Source organism: Stomoxys calcitrans, chromosome 3 (assembly GCF_963082655.1).
Source record: "Stomoxys calcitrans chromosome 3, idStoCalc2.1, whole genome shotgun sequence".
In the NCBI taxonomy this organism is placed as follows: domain Eukaryota; kingdom Metazoa; phylum Arthropoda; class Insecta; order Diptera; family Muscidae; genus Stomoxys; species Stomoxys calcitrans.
The window spans coordinates 11,690,764-11,708,870 of record NC_081554.1 but is presented as its reverse complement, the minus strand read 5'-3'; the positions used below and the strand labels follow the sequence as shown (position 1 = coordinate 11,708,870).

The 18,107-nt window shown below is 37.0% G+C and overlaps 1 protein-coding gene across 1 annotated transcript in view; it reads right to left on the bottom strand.

Annotated features, from left to right (window-relative positions):
- The window catches only part of LOC106084504 (uncharacterized), an 89,460-nt gene that overhangs the window by 60,684 nt on the left and 10,669 nt on the right, over positions 1–18,107 (bottom strand). The window contains exon 2 of the mRNA XM_059365399.1: positions 9,735–10,753. Within this exon, the coding sequence (XP_059221382.1) occupies positions 9,735–10,197 (463 nt within the window). The 5' untranslated portion in view covers positions 10,198–10,753. The remainder of the gene's footprint in view (positions 1–9,734; positions 10,754–18,107) is intronic.

Genomic DNA, 18,107 nt, shown 5'->3' with positions numbered 1-18,107 from the left:
ATAATGGAAGGGGGCGGACCCTCCACCGTTACCCCAAAAACACCACCCAAAATCAAAAGTGGACCGATAAGGACAATATGGGTATCAAATGAAAAGAATGCGGGAGTAGATAACGAATCTGGCATACAAATTCATGTCGAAGTATATGGGGGTCACCCCACCCCCACAAAAATGCCCAAAATAGGCACATTAGCCAATCACGGATATATGGGACTCGGTTCGTTTGTTAAGTATAAACTGAAAAACGGCAGAACCGATTTTCTCTAAATGTTCGCATTTTATGTAGGATTATGTTGGTCTGGAAGCAAACATAGGCTATATAATTTTTCGATATTCGAAGGGGGACGGACCCTCCCCCTTATGCCAAAAACACAACCCAAAATCCAAAGTGGATCGATCGGGATAATATAGGTATCAATTGAAAGGTATTGGAGAGTAGAATACGAAAGTGATATTAAAATTTGAGTCTAAGTACCCAAAACTCCCCCGAAACAGACATATTGGGTGTTCATTTCAATAAGAGGCTCAAATGAAATGGAAGGTATTCGTGAGAAGAGTTAGAATCTGGCAAACAAAATCAGATTGAAGTATAGGGGGTCACGCCACCCCTCAAAAAACACCATTGGACCCATTATGACTATATGATACATGGCTGAACCGATTTTCGTAAAACTTTCATAGATTGTGTACGTTTGTCTGAAAGCAAAAACTTAGGCTATATAATTTTTAGATATCAAGTGGAGGGGGAGGGTCCGCCCCTTACTCCAAAAACGCCACCCATAACCGAAAGTGGCCGATGGGCACAATAAGTTTATCAAATGAATGGTATTGGAGACCAAAAAACGAATGTGGTATTAAAATTTGGGTCCAAGTACCCACCGCGCCTCCTCAATCTTAAAACTCCTCTAAGCAGATATATTCGAAGTTCATGTCAATATGGGACTCAAATGAAAAGTATTAGGCAGTAGATTACAAATAAAACATTAAACATTAGGTCCAAGTAAGGGTTGCACACCCCCAAATGGGCATATAAGCCGACCATGGCAATATGGGACTCAAATGAAAAGTACATAGATTGCGAATATAACATTAAAATTTTGCGTTCAAGTCATGGTAGCGCTTTTCCTCCTAAGGATACGTCAAATGGATTATGACATTTTATGACAATATGGTACTCAAATAAAAGGTATTTGAGAGTGGAAAACGAGTTTTTTGATATCCAATTTTGCAACCAAGTCTTTTGGGACACGCCCTAAAGCGCACCGTTGGGAACAAAGAACGAATTTGATATCTATTGTCAGTGTTAAGTGCCGTTGGCCGCCCCAGCCACAAAACACCCTCCAAACGGTTCATATTTACCGGCCATGGCAATATAGGGCTCAAATTAAAGGGATTTGGAAGTGCAGCACCTATTTGACATCCATATTTGAGTCGAAAAGTCTAAAGTGCCATACCAATCTGGAGGGGGAATTCCACCAAAATGGCAACATAAATCAAGAGTTTCGAGGGCCGCAAAGTCTTTCCAGGATTTCGCTTGCGGCTTTCGTAATAAGACCGTACACTCTTTTGTTGATCTCATCGAGTGCATAAGAGTAGTCGGATTTAACACCTTCTTGAAGCATTTATTAAAGAGGTTTCATCTTCTCAAGCACAACATCCGCCTCACCGATATCCTCACTTTCGAAAAACGAATCCTTTAGATTTTATGTTAATTTCTTGACATTCGTTTGCAGAGTTGCATTTTTCAACGCGATGCTGCTCAAAGCTCTCATTCTGTTTAGGTCTTAAGTCCTTGTTCAGTCTACCCTTACTTAGTCAGCACTTACTCAGTCAATCCTTACTAAGCCTACACCTACTCATTCTACCCTAACTCAGCTTACCCTTACTCAATTTACCATTACTCAGTTTACCATCCTTCAGACTGGAACTTTGGTCATTACCGTAAGACACATAGGTCGGAAAGCCTAACATATGTCACTGGGTCAAATATTAGAGAAATTGGACAATAATGCACCTTTTATGGGGCCAAGACTTTAAAACCAGAGATCGGTCTTGAAGGGCTTAACACAACTCACTGTCCCAAATTTCAGCGAAATCGGACAGTAAATGCGCCTTTTATGGGCCCAAAAACTTAAATGGAGAGATCGGTATATACAGCAGTTATATTCTAATCTGGACCGATCTGGGCTAAATTGAAGAAGAATGTCGAGTGTCGTAACACAACTCACTGTCCCGAATTTCGGCGAAATCGGACAATAAACTTGCCTTTTATATGGCAGCTATATCCAAATCTGGGCTTAACACAAATTCCTCCGGCCTCAGCGCCTGGTCACCTTTCAGCGCTACCGTAAAATTCTGACACGGGCCAGTTTTTGGACCTTCTCAAACACCACGGTTCGAGTTCTCTTATGTATAGTTTATCAGCTGGACCGCAAACCTGGTGGTCCAGTTGCGAATAATGACCTCCAGAAGCCGAATATTCAATATAAATTCCAAATCTGCCTACGGTGTCATATGTCTCTTATCACTGGTTTTACAACTTCCTGTCGAACATTCCAATGCAGGAGTAAAAGACGCATGGTAGTTTTCTATATCACTTCACGGTACTCCTTTTCCAGGACAGTCTCGGATCGAGGTCTTGGCCTTGGTATTTTGTTTCATTTGACAAATTTCTCCTTGCCAGAGGAGGGGTCCACAATCTAATACCTTTTATTTCCGAGCGAAAATTCATTCCATTCCTCGACACCTTTGCACTATAGGGTATTTTACTGTTCAACTTATTTTAATAGTTCTAATAGTATAGGGTGTAGACGAATTTCTTTTCTAGGCCACTACCTAATTTACTGGCCTAAATTTCACATTGTTCAAATAATCTCTTAATTTGCTATTTGGGATGATCTAATCACTTTTATTAGTGCACGACATGTGTGTGTGTGTGTGTGGATTTAGAAGAAGCTAAGAAATCTTATCATCAATCATTGTTGCATATTTAACGAGGCCATTGCTCTAACTTGGCTAACTCGTAACAAAAGCAAATTCCTAATCTAATCATTAAGTTTATATTTCTTTGAATCCATATGCCATAAAAGGATCTCTGGAATTACTTCAAAGACTTGTAAAAGGTTAAATTTAGGAATTTCCTTTCAATTTTATTGCAAATATCAAACATTTCTTGGATTATCAAAGTGGATTACAAGTTTGTTTCTTTTTTTATAGTTTTTTAATTCTTAATAAACAACATTGTATTACAATAGACAGCTGACTAATAGTCTGCAGTTTTATAGATCTCATTTAATCTAAAATACATTTACTTTGTTCTGTATTATCAAGTATTGATTAGGTGGGGATAATTTTGAGTTCAAGTAGCTGGGAACCTTATGGTGTAAATGAATTTGAACACCTGTTCTCTGGGAAGGGTACTATACTATGGACGTCTTAGATATTGTTATCAATTGAAGAACTTATACAGAAATGCCTCATTTCGCTAAAAAAGAATGTTATACCAAAACAAGTTAGTAGAACTGAAGTCGGGCAAAGCCGACTTTTTGATAACCTACATCACAATGAATGTGAAGAGAGCTGTAGTTTATGAGAAGAATGATTACAGATGTCACAATGGAATCTTTTGAGTTAAATTTCCTAAATATTTCTTAACAATTTTTTACATTATTGCGATATCAAATTCAATAGAACTTAGCATAACCATAAAAATATATCCATGGTATTTTTGGTAGTTATATCCAAACCTGTACCGATCTAGGCAAAATTGCAGATATATGTCGAGGGGCTTTACATGACTCACTATCCCAAATTTTGTCGACATCGGATAATAAATGCACTTTTTATGGTCCCGAAATATTAAATCGAGAGATTGGTCTATATGGCAGCTATATTCACATCTGGACTAAATTGAAGAAGGATGTCGAAAACCCTAACACAACTCACTGTCCCAAATTTCGGCGACATCGGACAATAAATGCGCCTTTTATGGGCGCAAGACTTTAAATCACGAGATCGGTCAATATAGCAGCTATATCCAAATCTGAACCGATCTGAGCCAAATTGAAGGAAGATGTCGAAGGGCCAAACACAACTCCATGTCCCAAATTTCAGCAAAATTGGATAATAAATGTGGTTTTAATGGGCCTAATACCCTAAATCGGCGGATCGGTCTATATAGCAGCTATATCCAAATCTGGACCGATCTGAGCCAAATTGAAGAAGGATGTCGACTGGCCTTACACATCTCACTGCCCCAAATTTCAGCAAAATCGGATAATGAATCCGATATAGCCCGTCTTCGAACTTAACATGCTTATTTAGAAAAAAAAGAATCTGTTTCAGCTCAATATATCTATTTTTAAAGACTGTAGCGTGATTTCAACAGACAGTCAGACGGACGGAAGTGGCTAGATCGTCTTACATTTTTACGACGATCAAGAATATATAGGGTTGCCCAAAAAGTAATTGCGGATTTTTCATATAGTCGGCGTTGACAAATTTTTTCACAGCTTGTGACTCTGTATTTGCTTTCTTTCTTCTGTCAGTTATCAGCTGTAACTTTTAGCTTGCTTTAAAAAAAAGTGTAAAAAAGTATATTTGATTAAAGTTCATTCTAAGTTTTATTAAAAATGCATTTACTTTCTTTTAAAAAATCCGCAATTACTTTTTGGGCAACCCAATATATACTTTATACGGTCGGAAACGGATATATCGATGTGTTGCAAACGGAATGACAAAAAGAATATATTCCCATCCATCGGTGGTGGGTATAAAAATATGCAAAGATATGTTATAAAGATTGTTAGAAAGGTTTACAAACTTGTTAAGTGTTGCTTTTGTAATCTTTGTTTTATTTTTTGTAATTTAATAGTGCATAATTATGGGCGGGCAGGCTGCAATGATCGCGAGTTCACCCTTTGCCAGAGGGTTCATCAGATTGTGATGCCACCTGAAAAGCCTGATGAGCCCTCTGGCGAAGGACGAAATCACGATCATTGCAGCCCGCCCCTGATACATTTAATACACCACAATTGCTGAAACTCTTTAAAGCGTTTTCGTTGCCTTGTTTTGAAATAGAAGCAGGAAATAAAAACACATTGGTCTAAGTTGGTTAATACAACAATAAAATAAAATAAATTTTGTTACCAAACTTTCAAATAGTTTACGAAATATGAGACCAACAAAATTTGCAAATTTACCAAAAAAATAAATTCTGAGAAAAAACTGCAAGACGAATTTAGATTTTCACCTTAGACGTATGATCTATTGGACTTTTTTGCTCAGTACAATCCCAAGAATGAGAAACTCGAAGCTTCTCTTTTGATGTTCAAACCGCCCCATTCTAATGTATATACAGTGGCACAGATAAGTCTACATACCTTTTCGTAAATGTCAGCTTCGTAAACTGACAGTCACGTAAATCAGGGTGGGACATAATCCAATACATTTTAGCTGATTATACAAGTGGTGACCATGCAGAACAGTTTTAGCAGCATTCGATATTTGGCGGAAAAACTTTTTGTATAAAAACTTCGTTTTATAAAACGCATGTTTTGAGTGGAATATGTAGACTTATCTGTGCTACTGTATATTCCGAATGCCTATTTACATATACATAGTACATATATACTGAATAGGAGCCAGGAAAAAATTCGCTTTAGAATTTATTTCTTTTCAGGGCCTTGACTCATATCGTACCCTCACACCTTGTCAAACGAGAAAATCATATTTCCCCTACGTCTATTGCTGTTTGTTTTCCTAACAGTTTATAATTACTCTGCGTACACTATTTCTATGTATGATTTTTAAGCCATACAGAACTTTCGTCATGGCCATTACGTAGTGTGGCTATCGGACTTGCCATAGTAATTTCAATTCCTGTTCATATCACGCAAATATTTTTATTAGTCTTTTGATTTGGGATTTCTTATCTAACATACATACGAGTATATGTATATTTGCATGAATGAATGTGCATATGCATGCGCCTCTTTAAGTTTTTTAAGCAAATTAACTAATATACTAATTCAAACCGCCCACTACTTGCTCTAGTAGAGCACTTGTGGATCATATACTACGTCGAGTATCATTACGTATGGTAAGCTGGAAGTTTAACGGCTTTTTGAATAATTCTGAGGAAGCTCATTTCCAGACGGAAAAATAAACCCAAGACCAAGTCATATGGTTACTAATGGAGAAACAGACCACAAGATGAAATAAACATAAGGAATTTTGTCATAAGTTAATTCCTACTCGCACTACAGTGGCATTTATTTTTTTTTCCTTAATGAGTGCCACTGATCTTGCTCTTGACCATGACGGTGAGGATGATGAAGATGGTGAAGAGCGCCATCGCTACGACGATGTGCAAACAATAACAAAAAACCAGCTCGAACTTAAACAGTAATGAAATTTACATAAACAAAAGGGAAGCAACCACCACACAACAAACAAATTAAAGTAGGATGAATGAAAAAATTTGATAATAAATAAAAAAACAAAACAACAACAAAAATTTTACTAAGTACGTGTCGTGGCGCAAATTTTGAGTTTGCAAATTTACGGTTGAACGGTTGGACGGACGGACAAATCGGCGTTGGTTCGGACGGATGGATTACTTGGCGATATTGTTTTTCATTGTGATGTTTAACACCACAAAACCCAAGTCCAAGATGTTGTCAACACATTTTTTCTATGGAAGTCCGTTGTCGTATGACTGTGCAGTGCGCTCAAGTTCGACTAATTACTTTTGTATGTACGAACAAAAACAACAACAAAAGCAGGCATATTAAACAATATCATTGTTATTTCAATCATAAACTACTCAAATACGCATAAAAATGAGGCCAATTAAAACTAGCAAAAATGTGGCACAATTTCCGAATTCAGTGTTGAGGCAAAATTTCTAATATGATTAGAAATTCAGCTAAGTGAAATTTATAACAAATTATATTATCTTTAAGGGTGTAGGCTTAAGGTATAATTTGGCAATTATAAAAATTTAAAAAGGTGGTCTCAAGCGAACAGCTTTTAACAGCCAGCCAGGTTTGACGGTATTAATGTGTCCGATTTTTGTTTGCATTCTCTTTGTCGTCATCTTCTTTCTTGCATATTCTCTGCTTATGTACGCACACGTATAAACATACGAAAAGGAAATTTTTTTTGTATGTATTGGCAAAACGTCGATCGGCTTGATGGAAAGATGGCGGATTGCACCATATGATTTGTGGTTGTTGTACAAATGAGACCACCTTGAATTGTTTCGCTATGAAAATGAAAATTGTTTACGATAGGACCTAAATTGTAGTCCTACATCCTTTAAAGGCCATATAGGGTGAAAGATATTTATTTGGACCGGTTTTAATGAAATTTGGCACACGTTACATAAAAAATCTTATGCGAAATTTTGTAAAGATCGGACAAAAACAGTGGCTTCTACAGCCTTAAAAGGTCTTATCGGCTGAAAGATATATATGGGAGCTGTATCTAAATCTGAACCGATTTCAATGAAATTATACACATGTACTAGTAAATAAAACGTATCGTGCTAAATTTTGCAAAGATCAGATCAAAATTGTGGCTTCTACAGCCTTAAAAGGCCATATCAGTTGAAAGATATATATGGGTGCTATATCTAAATCTGAACCGATTTTGTTCAAAATCAATATCGTTCGTCCTTGGGCCAAAAAAATGCATGTGAAAAAGTTTTGTGACAATTGTTTAATAAATGCGACCTGTATCTTGATCACAAGAATATTTGGACAGACAGACGGACATAGCTTAATCGAATCAGGAAGTGATTCTAAGCCGATCGGTATACTTATCAATGGGTCTAGCTCTTCTCCTTCTTAGCGTTGCAAACAAATGCACAAAGTTATAATACCCTGTACCACAGTGGTGGTGTAGGGTATATTTTGCATTGTTGCGCTTTGTTTGTTTGTTTATCTGTTCCGTATAGACTCAAAAACGGCTGAACTGATTCTCATGAAATTTTCACAGATGACAGAGTTGTAGCCCTCGTTGAAAATAAGGCACTTCATTTTTGAATATCCGAAGGAGTGCGGACCCTACCTCTTATCACCATTTTCGAAAACGCCAGATCTCGGAAATGGGTGCACTGATTTAAGCGAAATTTTGTATGCCACCTTTTGGTACCTCAAAAATACGAAATTGGTACAAAATGGTGGGGTTAAATAACCTGGAGGGACGCCCCATCCAAAAACTCACCCGAACGGATATGTTTACCGATTGGGGCAATATGGGTATCAAATGAAAGGTATTGAAAAGTAGAGCACGAACTTGGCATAAAAATGTCACCCAAGTATGGGGGGTCCCCGACACCCAAAAACACCAACCAACTTATACCGCTTTGGGCAATATGGGTATCAAATGAAAGGTTTTTAAAAGTAGAGTACAAATCTGACATACAAATTTATTATGGTGTCTGAGAGGTCTCTGCACCCCAAAACCTCGCAGCAGGACAAATTTACCGATTGAGACAATATGGAACACAAATGAAAGGTATTTGGGAGTGAAATACGAATATGGTATTAAAAATTGGGTCGAAGTACCTAGGTAGCCGTGCCAAGTCCAAAATCGCCAAAATTAAAGTGGACCGATCGGGGCAATATGGGATTCAAATGAAAGGTTTTGGAAGAAGAATGTGAATATGCTGTCAAAAATTGAATCCAAGTACCTAGGGTGCCGACCCAAGCCCAAAAGTACGGCCCAAAATCAAAAGTGGACCCATCGGGACAATATGGGACTTCGATGAAAGGTATTCTAGAGTAGAGTACGAGCATGATTATCAAATATTAAAAATTGGGTATAATTATCAAGCGGGCTGCTCCAAAACCAAACTCGTCCCAAGAATATAATACGGATGAAATATACCCGTGGGAGCTATATCTAAATCTGGACCGATTTTTATGAAATTTTGCAAACATACTAGGACTTTAAAAATAAACACCTCACGCGCTATTTTGTAAAGATTAGACCAAAATTGTGGCAACTACAGTCTTAAAAGGCCGTATCGGAAGAAAGATATGTATAAGAGCTATATCTTAATCTGACCCGATTTCGTTAAAAATCAATATCGTTCATCCATGGACCAAAAAAGTGAATTGTGCAAAATTTTATGACAATTGAGCAACAAATGCAAAATGGACCTGGATCACTAGAGTAAATGGACAGACAGACATACGCACACAGCTAAATCGAATCAGGAAGTGATTCTAAGCCGATCGGTATACTTATCCTTGTTAACGTTGCAAACATATGCACAATGTTATAATACCCCTTACCACAGTGTTGGCTGAGGGTATTACAAATGTTCCTCAAACATTTGGTATGTTTGCGTCTTAATTGCCGGTCCCATATAATTTGACAATATTTCAATTATGATCTCACAAAAGCAAAATACAGAGCTTTCAGAATGAACGGGTCCTTAAAATGTTTAGCATATTTTTTTTATAAAACTTTGTTAAGAATTTGCCTTACTTATTATTTATACATGTTGTAAATTCACTTCCTGATCCTTCATGACCATTTCTCTCCCATCTTATTTATTGTAAAAGTTGTAGTCATACTTTTTATGAAAAATTTTTAAAATGTTACACTTAGAGAAATTGATCCCCATATAAAATTGTTTTGCAAATAATCGATCCAGTGAGTTATAGGGTCTGTCTATTTTATCATTGATCACAATAATTACAACATGGCCTTTGACTTACCTCTTCGAAAGAATCCCAGTCTTGCGGAGTAGCGTATATTATCAAAACCAATATTTATTTGCTTAACTGTTCTATTTTCCTCATGTGGAAATATTGTTGAGGTTGTAGAAGGTGGTGTCCTTGGATCGTTGGCCGGCTGCAGTGTACTTATCTTGGGGGTGGTTGAGCTTGAAGAATCCTCATATTTCTCAGCTATATTTAATGATAAACCTTCTGGTTTGCGACTAAACAAACGTTTGGGAAAACGACTCATAGGTGGAGTGGTGGGCCGCACAGCAGCTGTAGTAGTCAGGGTTGGCAAGGTGTTTAACTCATTATGCAGGCTTGTGGTTACACCAGGTGTCTGTTGCATGTTGTTGAGTATATTTAAAGTAATGACGTCACTGTCTTCATCGTCAACCGGTTTGGTGGCCTCCTCCAAGTGGGCCAATGTTGATAAAGGATTATGCATGGATTCTGCCATGTTTACAAAATATACTTTTCTTATTTTACACTGGAATTAATTAACTTCCAGTTGGCTGTGTCGAAATGAGTATGAAGGATCACTTTGTCTTTTCTTAATTTGATTACTAATTATATGGCGCGTTGACTTGCTTTAAACAATTGGTCATCGCTGTCTTTGTCTTTGTTTATACACTTCGCACTTTTTGAATTAATTGTATTTAATTGAAGAAAATCTTAGTGGCCCTGTGGACAGACAGAAAGAGTCTGAAAGGATTCAGCTGAGCTCTTTGTATGCACACATCTCATCATCTGTGTATAATAGCCCCAGAATGCCTTGTGTGTGTGTATGTATCGGTTTATGAGCGATTTCCACCATCCGCCCAAAACAGGGATTTCTTTGTTGATGAACTCGTTCAGTTGTCTGTCTGATTGTTTAACGACGACGGCGACGACGTGAGATATGAACGACGAACGAACTCAGTCTGAGTGGAAGCGCTCACACACTCACTACCCACAATGAAACGGAACAACTGATCAGCTAGAAAATATTAAACCATTGCTTGCAGGGAGAATATCTGAAAACAGGGGGAGAAAGATAATTTGTAGTTGTTATTACATGTTGTGGAAAATGCACCATAAAGAGTATAAAAGAAAATTCAAGTTTGTTTTACGATTCTCCCACCATTCGTAAACATTTGAAAAACGTGAGAGTGAGACAGAGAGAGAGAGAGGAAGGAATCATGAATTGAATCACGGTTGCCAGATTTGTTTAAGAGAAATGCCCGAAATTTCAAAAAAATTCCCAATCTAAATTTTTGTCTCCTTAAAAAATCCACTAAAGAAAAAGATCTTTCAATCGCATAAAAATTTAAGATTCTGCACGCAAAAAAAAAATTGTTTGGAATATCTTTGCCCAGTCTGCCAGCAGTCATCATATTTTTTGTGAAGAATTTCTGTAGCACATATTTGGCCCATAAATAAATATACATCCTTTGTATTCCTCACAAATTGTTGCAATTTAATGGTGGTCATAACGTTTTTCATAAAAATTGTTTACTTGTTGAAATGTTCGTTTATGGTTAATGAAGAATTTCTACTGCGCAAATTTTGGCCCATTAAATAATATCCATCTTTTGTATTCCTCACAGCTTGTTGCAATTTTATGGTAGCCAAAGTCATAACGTCTTTCATAAAAGAAGTGTACTTGTCGGCCTTACTAAATATTGAGAGGGATTAAACAACGAGGAGATAGGTCGACAGTCACTACTCTAAGCCGCACGAAGATCCACCCGAGATTCTCCTGTGAATTAACTGAATGCTACGCGACAGCACTATCAACGCGGACTTCGGAAATAGTGTTGCCAGAAGCTGGTTGATAATTCAAACGCCTCAAAGAGGCGTTTTCTCGCTGATTCTCTGGAAAATAGAAATAACGATATCCTTTTGTATCTCAAGAGGGATGGCTTGAGAATGATCACATATGCGGACGACTTCGTGCCACTTAACGACACAAATTTCTGTCGAAGATCAGCCACATCATAGAAATGTCACTGTCGAGATGGGCTACAACAAAATTGAGGATGACAAAGCTAGTCCTTTTCACTTGGAGTTCACAGATGGCTCCAAAATGGATCCAGGGAACGAATCGGGATATACTACGAGACTTACAACATCGGTATGTCGGTGAAGACTGCCGGACAAGTGTACGCTCTTTCGGGCAGAGTTCTGTGTTATAACGAAAGCCGCAAAAGAGATTCTAGGAAGGATTCACCGTCATCTAAACTCACGATTTATGTGAATAGTATGGCGGCCCTCAAGGCATTGAGTTCGTGGACTGTGAAATTGAAATGCGTGGTGGTTGTATGAAATCTCTAAGTAGACTTCGGGCTCACGACATAGCGCTTATTTCGTTTCCCATATACGATAATCTTGTAACTTATTCTTAAATCAACAATAAATTGTTAAAAATAACACATAGAAATCATAGAATTCAGGATTCACTAATAGAAATTCACGTACGAAAACATAAAGTGGATAGGCACATGAACATCATCAAGGATGTCAAATCTGCTGATTAAAATGTCATCAAATAGAAAAAAACGTAAACAAAGAATGAATCTAAAAAGAGAGAAAATTGACATCCTCAATGTCAAGTACTGCCAAAAAAAATTGTATGTCGTCTGATAACTTGGCGTAAACTTATTCAGTGAATCCTGCATCAGTTTTCTAAATACACATTTTTGGTTTTGAAATTTGTTCAAACTTCAAATATTTTATCAGCTGATACGAAAACGGAACGTAAAATTTTGTTTTTACTGAATTCTTCTTTCCGGTTACGCTCGACAGACGTTCGGTAGTCATTTGCATGTGTTTTCATATGGCAAAACAAAACTTTAGTATATGGACTAAAGGCTATACCTCCTAATGGTCTCAAGCCTTTATCTATCATATTCATGTACACCTTCTCATCCCGGGAAATTAGTTTCTGTAGTAAACTCCAGTGTAGGTGATATGCTTTCTATAAAATTACACCTAATACAAAGGTATTGAAAAATTGTTTTCCCCAATCACGAAAAAAATCCCCTGTTTGGAGAAATTACCCTAATCTGACAACACTGAATTGAATCCCCAATGATTTCAGGTTTTCTGTTTTGCTTTTGGTATTCTTTTACTCTCATAGACCAAAATAGATAAAAAGAGATACTAAATTGAAAGAGTTGCCATCATAGAGGAAAAAATTTAGCATTTTTTACGGGAGAATTTAAAGTAATTGGTGTTTGGTATCTTCCATTATTGAATAACAGTAGGTTAAGTCACTTTACGAAATCAGAAAGTGGAAAGGCTCCATGAACATAAAGGATGTCAAAGTGTGCTGATTAAAAAAGACACAAACAGGAAAAGCGCAAACAAAGAATGAATGTAAAAAAGAGAACAAGTTGACATTCTCAATGGCAAGTACTGTCAAAAATTCATAAAATCGTGTGTCGGTGATCGCTTAACGCATTTTTATTTAGTGAATCCTGGGTATCGTCCTTCTATAGCATAGGGTTTATATAAACGCTTCAAAATATTGGGCTTAGTTTACTTGTCCCGATTATACGGCTAAAACGATTTTCTTGAAATTATCATTAACAATTTTCATGTGGGATGGTCTGGAGGCCACCACGGGCTAGCTTAACATGTATGCCTGTGATGCTGAACGTCTGAGTCCAAACCCTAGGAGGAAAATTGTATTCGGTCCATAACCTGATAAAGTTCCCACAGTAATCGATCTCCCGATTTGATTATTTGAGCCCTTAGAGGAAGCAATTCTATATGGGTCTACAACATGATATATCCCCATTTAAGCCGATATCGAAGTTTTTACTTCTGGAGCATCTGGGAGGCGTAATTATAATCCGATTTGACAAAAATTTTGGTTGTTGAGAGTAGTTATAACTTTAAACATACATGGCAAATATGGCCCTAAACTATGTTAAAACTTTTATAGTACCCATACAAATCGATATTGAATTCCGTTTCCACACCTAACACTAGTTTTGCACAGAACTTGATTTCTTGGTTTATAATATTAACCCCTACATTTCCACACCACGTAACCTCTTTTTATTAACAGTCGCTTTTTGTACAAAAACTGAGTTTGTTTTTATTTCGCTATAGCACAATTGCCTCTCTTCATGATTACAAAGTTCATTGTTGTACAAACAAAGTCAGCTGTAAAACGATAAGCAGCTCTCAGTGATGGAAGAGAGTATGCAACAAAGAGACGCAGAGTTGAATATCTGCATTTATCGAATGCATTTCTTTGTGTTGCCCGACTGCCAGAAGAGAGAATAAAGACATGCCCCTTCTGAGTGCAAATGTGAATCATCTGTTCTTATTATCTATCTATACAGTTCGTTTGTTGAATATATCTGAATGTCTTGCTCTTGGCTCATACAGCAAGAGTGGGGCCGCGCAATATACATAGGTACGTACATATTTCATAAATATTTAAAATATCTTCTGTTTATATTTCTTCTTTGTTTTATTTATCGGTTTGTCGTAAACTGCTTGCTACTACGTTGTAGTGTCATTTTTATATCTCATTGCTAGACTACCTCAACATAAAAGTGTTGTAGCTGTGTATTTGGTTCGTATGTTTGTTTGTAGTTACGCATGTACGTTTCTTTTTTGTTCGGTCATTGCCATATGTTTTTTGTCAATTTTTCTAGTGCATTATTGCCTCACACATAATGGGTTGTAGGATTTTTTTGACTTTTGCGTCATATTCGCTGGGTTGGGTTGGTCGCAATGTTTCGATGTAGGGGAACACCTTTAGATTTTACTAAAATTTTGATAAGAAATTGGTAATGTTTGTTTTATGATTTGCCAACTATATGTGTACGTAATTTTGTATACGAGTATATACTTTTTAAGTACAAGTAATGTTCATTACTTGGTGTAGTGTAAGAAATTTTTTGCTTAGGAAAAAAGGTCCTAGGGGAACAATGTGCCTTGGGGACTAATGATCCATTGAAAACAATGTTATTTGGGGAAAATGTTCCTTGGGGACAATTGTTCCTTGAGAAACAATTTTCCTTGGGAACAATGTTTATAAGGTAATAATGTTCGTCGGAAAACAATGTTCGTTAGGGAACAATGTCTCTTGGTGAACAATGTTTCTTGAGAAACAATTTTCCTTGGAAAACAAAGTTCATTGGAGAACAATGTTCCTTGAGGAACAATGTTCATTGGGAAACAATGTACGTTGGAAAACAATGTTCTTTAGGAAACAGTATTCCGCCGGGGACAATGTTCATACGGGAATAATAATTTTCCACGGGGAACAAAGTTGCTCCGGGAACAAGGAACAATGAACTTGGGGAACATAATTTCTTGGGAAAAATAGTTCCTTGGGGGAAAATGTTCCTTGGGAAACAATGTTCCTTGGGAAACAAGGTTCCTTGGGAAACAATGTTCCCCGGGGACAATGTTTACACGGGTATAATGATTTTCCACGGGGAACTAAGTTTCTTCGGGAAGGAACAAAGTTTCATCGAGAACATGGAACACTGTTCCTTGGAAAACAAAGTTTCTTGAGGAACTAAGTTCCTTGTGGAAAAAAGTTCCTTGGGGAACAATGTTATTTGGGAAACAATGTTCCTTGGTGAAAAGTGTTGCCTGGTGAACAATGCTCCTGGAAGACAATGTTCATTGGAGAACAATTTTCGTTGAGGAACAATGTTTTTTTTTGGGAATAATGCTCCTTAGAGAACAATGTTCCTTCGGAAACAATGTTCCTTTGGCAACAATGTTCCTACGGGAATAATGATCCTCCATGGAGAACAAAGTACCTTTGGGAAGAAGGAACATAGTTTCTTCGGGAACATAGAACAATAATCCTTGGTGAACAAAGAACAATGTTACTTGGGGAACAAAGTTTCTTGGCGATCATAGTTCCTTGGGAAAACGTTCCTTGTGGAACAATGTTGCTTGTGGAACAATGTTGCTTGTGGAACAATGTTCCTTGTGGAACAATGTTCCTTGTGGAACAATGTTCCTTGTGGAACAATGTTCCTTGTGGAACAATGTTCCTTGTGGAACAATGTTCCTTGTGGAACAATGTTCCTTGTGGAACAATGTTCCTTGTGGAACAATGTTCCTTGTGGAACAATGTTCCTTGTGGAACAATGTTCCTTGTGGAACAACGTTCCTTGTGGAACAATGTTCCTTGTGGAACAATGTTATTGTGCAACAATGTTCCTTGTGGAACAATTTTCCTTGTGGACCAATGTTCCTTCGGCAACAAGGTCCTTGAGGGGCAATGTTCCATGAAGAACGAAGTTCCTTAGCGAAAAATTTCACTTTCGCAACAATTTCCCTATTTTTCCTTATTGGACAATGTTCTCGGAGGAACAATATTCTTTGGAGAACTAGAGTCATTAGGAAAAAATTCACCACAGGGGATAATGGTGCTTAGGAACAATGTTTCCTACGAAGGAAATATTTTTTTAATAAACTTTGAAACCATATTTCTTAGTCTATGTTCCTTCAGGAACAAGGTACAAAGTTCTTTAGGGAACATTGGGCCTTAGGGATCAATATAATCAATATACTCAATGAACAATATTCCTTAGAGAGCATGTTTTTTTAAATAAACAAAGTTTTTTTGGAAATAATGTTCCATAGAAAGCCATATTCCTTGGGGTCTACAGTTTTTAGGGAACAATGCTCGTGAAGAAACAAGGTTCCTTGGGGAACAATTTCCCTTACGGAACAATTTTCTTTACGGATCAATGTTCCCTAGGGCATAATGTACCTTTGACATTGTTGCTCTCCATCCTAACGTCTGATTCATTTTGCCTTTCAAGAATAACTTTTCATATTGGACTTTGAACAATGAAATTTTTCATCTTCTGATGTTATATCGTACGTGTGGCACATTTAATACGTTAGATGTCGTTGTGTGATGTCTATATACGTAATGCAATATAGTTTGAAAAAAAAATTATTGCTTATATGCGTAGCGTGAACAATCGTTAAGGGTAGTTAAACAGAGGCTTAAAAAGGTGGACACGAGCTTGGGCAAATTTGGAAGGAGTGCTCATTGCATTTTGTCGCGTAAAAATAATGCGTTTTGCATAGAGTTTGAAAGGTTTCCAATTCGATGCTCTTTTTTTCACCCCCAGTATGTGCAGTTTACAAATCTCGGTTCTTCTATTTTATTAAAATATTTACATGGCTGTTGCCATATTTGTCAGACCTACATAAATCCATATTTTCCGTTTGCTGTACAATCAAATGAATTAATGGCAGCTGATTTCTGAAGAAGGGGCATCAATGAATGTTTTGATGGTGAGATTCTAAGGTAAAATTTCTCTTCAAGGAATTCTCTCAACAATGAATAAGTTGCAACAATCATCACACATAGATAGGACAAAGTTTTTTCTATGCTCGTTAATGGTATATTTCCGGGAGATACTTTTAATCGTTGCCAGAAAAAATTAATATGGATTTCAGCTCATAAATATTGCATTGAATATGTAATGGGACACCGTTGACGAAGCAATGTCGGATGGCCTTATCAGAGGTTGGATTTCCTTATGGAATACAATATAAATGCATACTTCTTTATAAGTGTACATAAGTTGGTACTTTCAAAATAAATTGCCAGACAATTGATAATGCTGCTGGGAATACCTTAAGACCCTATTAAATTTATTAAAGAAAACATACGATTTTGATAACAAAAAGAAAAAAATGACCTCTATGAAAAAAAATTTCCGCTATCTTAGGCTTTGATACATATTTACTTAATGGCCATACAAGGCAAAATAATTAAAATTCGTGTTTAAAGACAATGAGAATATAATGATGACGATGATCATCATCATCAACTTGTGAAAGTTGATCCTCAAAAAACCTACGGACGGACATCCAGTCATAGCCATAGTCAAACAGACAGACCAATCAACTACTGGCAAACTATAGTACCAAGATAATTGCCAACTGTGAATGATGCACAGATGCATTTCAATTATTTGATATACAAAACACATACAGAAAACCAAAACAAAATACAAGGAATACAATTGCAATCGCATATGCACTCCTATACAAAATGGGATGCAAACAATTCCGACAGATTTTCATTGAGGAAAAGCAACACCCAAGTACAGAGTGCCATTATCAAATCAAAATGGAAATATAGCCGGGACTATAATTAATGGAAGAGTGGATTGTGTTAGGGTGGTCTGAGATGAGTTTGTCTCTCCGACTAAAAGAGGGGAGGACACTAGTGTTATAAAGCGGCACCTATCTCGCTGGTTATCTTGCTAAAAGTAGGAAAAGTGTCCCCTTGTTTATTGAAAGGAGGATCGTTGATAATATGCTTCTGGATGAGCTAATGTCTGCGTCGATCATCTGGGGAAAAATAAAGCGGCATTA